Raw genomic sequence first — 3,839 nt, forward strand, 5'->3', positions numbered from 1 at the left:
CTATGGCAATATAATCTGCATGGGTGTAGCTGGGTCACTGCCACATCTGGGTTCTAGCTCGCTTGGAAGAAAGAGGCATATCCAGATGATTTTTGTTCTGTGACTGAAAGAGGTAGACAGAAATTCTGCTCACAATCCATCTGTGAGAACTTAATTCACTTGGCTACACTCAAATACAGGGGAGGCTGGGATGCACAACCTACCTTCATGGCCACATACCTGGGTACAGTTCTATTACTATAGAAGCAAGGGAAAACAGATTTTGTCAGACATCTCTCAGAATCCTCCACAATGACCATCTTTTTAAGTCCAATGGATAATTGTCATGATTATTTTTCTTGACTTTTCTGAAGCATTTGCAGCTGTCGATCTTCCTCATCTCCTTAAAATGCTATTGGCTTTTGATTTCATGATTTTGAACTCTGATCCTTCTTTATCTTTTCAAATATGCCTCTTGCCCTGTCTCCTCTAAATGAAGATGTTTCTCAGACTTCTGTGCCAAGCCTCTTCTACACTTATTTGATACACTTCTGCTTGGTTATCCTAGAGCATTCATGGTTTCAATCACCATATATATATACACATATATACTGATGAATCCCAAAGTTCATATCGTCAGCCCAGGTTTATTTCCTATGCTTTGGTTATAGGCAAACACACACACACACACACACACACACACACACACACACCACAAACACACAAACACACATCCTACAGGCACTTACCTCAATATCAGCACGTTCAAAACTGACACTTCATCTTTTCCCACCCTAATCATGTTTTTTTAGCATTCCCTGTCCTAGTAAATGACACCACTAGTCATCGAGTTTCCCATTCCGGAGGTGTGATATCATTTCTGAATCTTTCCCCTTTTTCTCCTCATGCAACCTATCAAACAACAGTTGAAAATATTTCATCTCCTCATACCTTTCTACTCATCCCTCTTCTCTCCATCCGCACTGGCATTATCCTCATCCAGACTATCATCATCTCTTATCTGATCTCCTTGATTCTCCAGTCATTCCCCCTGAAATTAATTCTCCATACTTCAGCCAAACTGATTTTTTAAATGCAGATGTGATCATGTTAATCAGACGTTTAAAACCCATCTTTGTATTTGAATTACCTTTAGGATAAATGCAAGAACGCGTGGACCTGTATAATGATTCACGTTCTCACCCTGCTTTCAACCCTAATTTCATTATTAGACCCTCCCTTTCCACGGTTTTTAAAGTCCAAGGCATACTTCACTTCTCTGTGTTCCTCAAAATGTCCATCTGAAATATTCCTCCTTCTCCTGGCTAGTTCCTTCAGATCACAATGTATTGTTCATTACCTCAGGAAAGCTTTCACTGATGTCCCAATTCCTATTTAGATCTTAATTATTTTATTTTTGACAGACACTTAACCAGCACTTACAAACCACTTTGTAAATATTAATTCATTAGATGCCTATGATAATAATCATGGGAGGCAAATATTATTATTACCGCATTTTACAGGTGAGGAAATAAAGATATCTATAACTTGCCCAAGCTCATAGTGAGTCACATAACCAGGATTCTAATATTGATAATTTGGTTCCAGATCCCATATTCCTAAGCACTAAAGTATGCAGCCCGTAGGTACAAGAGGTCCTTTCTAGATATTTCTATATTACTTTTTATAAATGCATACATTATGACTTACTTCATTTACTTGTCTGCCAATTTTTCTAGCTTGTGAGCTCCATAAGAGCAAGGATTATCTCTAACTTATTTGTGCCATGTCCTTCTTTATATTTTCAAAATATGAAAGTGAAAAAAGTAATGACATTACTAACTATGACTGACAACAAGTATTTACAAGAGTGAAGGAGAGAATATATTTGTAATTACTCAAGAAATGACTTAAATAAAAAATTATTTCTTCAGTTCAGAATATTTTAACAGATCCTTTAGTGTCAAGCATTCAAAACAGTGATAATGCAGTGTATGGACATTTTCTGGATTCAAATTCAAACAAACCATCAGCAAAGGACGTTTTGGAGAGAACTGGGGAAAACCAAACGCAGTATAAATTACCTCGAGGAATTACTGCTCAAGTTGTTGATTGTGAACATTATATTACAATTATCTTTTAGAATGCCTTATCTATTACAAATACTTAGTGAAGTATTTAAAGGTAAAAAAAAAATGATGTCTGGGATTTGTTTTGAATGTTCCGGATGTATTTATGATTTACTTTTTCAAAGAGGAAAACTTTTTAATGAAAAAAAAAAAAGAAAAAGAAAAACATAGAGACACATGGTGGCGCTACAGGATAAGACGAAAACAGTACATAGGCTGGCACGGTGAACTTTGCTATTCAGAACAGAAAGCATCCAACCCACTGAAAAGACAGGCATTAAAGGAGCTTTGCCTACAGAGCTGCTGGAGGATACACTGGCCAGGGGGTTCCTATTAAAAACCAGAGCTTCAGCTTCCAAAATTAGGGCTGAGCTTCAATTTCTCCACAAGAGGTTGCCTAAAGGAACCATGGAGATCAGAGAGTCACTCGATCTGCGAAAAAGGCAAGTTCTAATATTCCTTGTTTTGCTGGGATTGTCTCGGGCAGATACTGAATCTGCACACTATTCTGTGGCAGAGGAAACAGAAATTGGCTCTTTTGTGGCTAATCTAGCGAGGGACCTAGGACTGGGGGTGGAGGAGCTGTCTTCACGTGAAGCCCGGGTAGTGTCTGATGATAATAAAAAGTATTTGCACCTTGATTTGCTGACTGGCGATTTGCTCCTAAATGAGAAACTAGACCGAGATGAGCTGTGTGGCTCCACCGAGCCCTGTGTGCTGCATTTTCAGGTGGTTTTGGAAAACCCTTTACAGTTTTTTCGGGTTGAGCTGCATGTCAAAGACATAAATGATCACTCCCCTACATTCCTAGACAAGGAAATACTTATTAAAATATCAGAAGGTACCACTATTGGAACTACATTCCTAATGGAGAGTGCTCAAGATTTGGATGTGGGAAGCAACAGTCTCCAAAACTACACAATTAGCCCCAATTCTCACTTCTACATTAAAATTCCAGACAGTAGTGACAGAAAGATATACCCAGAGCTGGTCCTAGATAGAGCTTTAGATTATGAACAGGAAGCTGAAATCAGATTAACACTCACAGCACTGGATGGTGGATCCCCGCCCAAGTCTGGGACAACTTTGGTTCTCATTAAGGTGTTGGACATCAATGATAATGCCCCTGAGTTTCCTCAGAGTCTCTATGAGGTGCAACTCCCCGAGGATAGACCCATTGGCTCCTGGATTGTCACCATCTCAGCTAAGGATCTGGATGCAGGAAACTATGGGAAAATATCTTACACATTTTTCCATGCATCAGAAGATATTCGTAAAACATTTGAAATTAATCCAATATCTGGGGAAGTTAATTTGAGATCACCCCTGGATTTTGAAGTGATACAGTCCTACACTATAAATATTCAGGCAACAGATGGTGGGGGTCTTTCAGGAAAATGTACCCTTCTAGTTAAAGTTATGGATATAAACGACAATCCACCAGAAGTGATCATATCGTCGATTACAAAGAGAATTCCAGAGAATGCCTCAGAGACCCTAGTAGCTCTTTTTAGTGTGGTAGACCAAGACTCTGAAGACAATGGGAGGACGACTTGCTCTATTCAAGATAACCTCCCTTTTTTCCTGAAACCGACCTTCAAGAACTTTTTCACTCTAGTTTCTGAAAAAGCACTGGACAGAGAGAGCCAAGCAGAGTACAACATCACGATCACCGTCACAGACTTGGGGTCCCCCAGGCTGAAAACCGAGTACAACATAACTGTGCTG

The 3,839-nt window shown here is 39.2% G+C and overlaps 1 protein-coding gene across 1 annotated transcript in view; it reads left to right on the forward strand.

Annotated features, from left to right (window-relative positions):
- Positions 1-919: 919 nt before the first annotated feature.
- Positions 920-3,839, forward strand: part of PCDHB14 (protocadherin beta 14) — a 13,862-nt gene continuing 10,942 nt past the window's right edge. The window contains exon 1 of the mRNA XM_011939779.1: positions 920-3,557. Coding sequence (XP_011795169.1) covers positions 2,520-3,557 — 1,038 coding nt within the window. The 5' untranslated portion in view covers positions 920-2,519. The remainder of the gene's footprint in view (positions 3,558-3,839) is intronic.

This window comes from Colobus angolensis, unplaced genomic scaffold, assembly GCF_000951035.1.
Source record: "Colobus angolensis palliatus isolate OR3802 unplaced genomic scaffold, Cang.pa_1.0 Scaffold183, whole genome shotgun sequence".
NCBI classification, from domain to species: Eukaryota; Metazoa; Chordata; class Mammalia; order Primates; family Cercopithecidae; genus Colobus; species Colobus angolensis.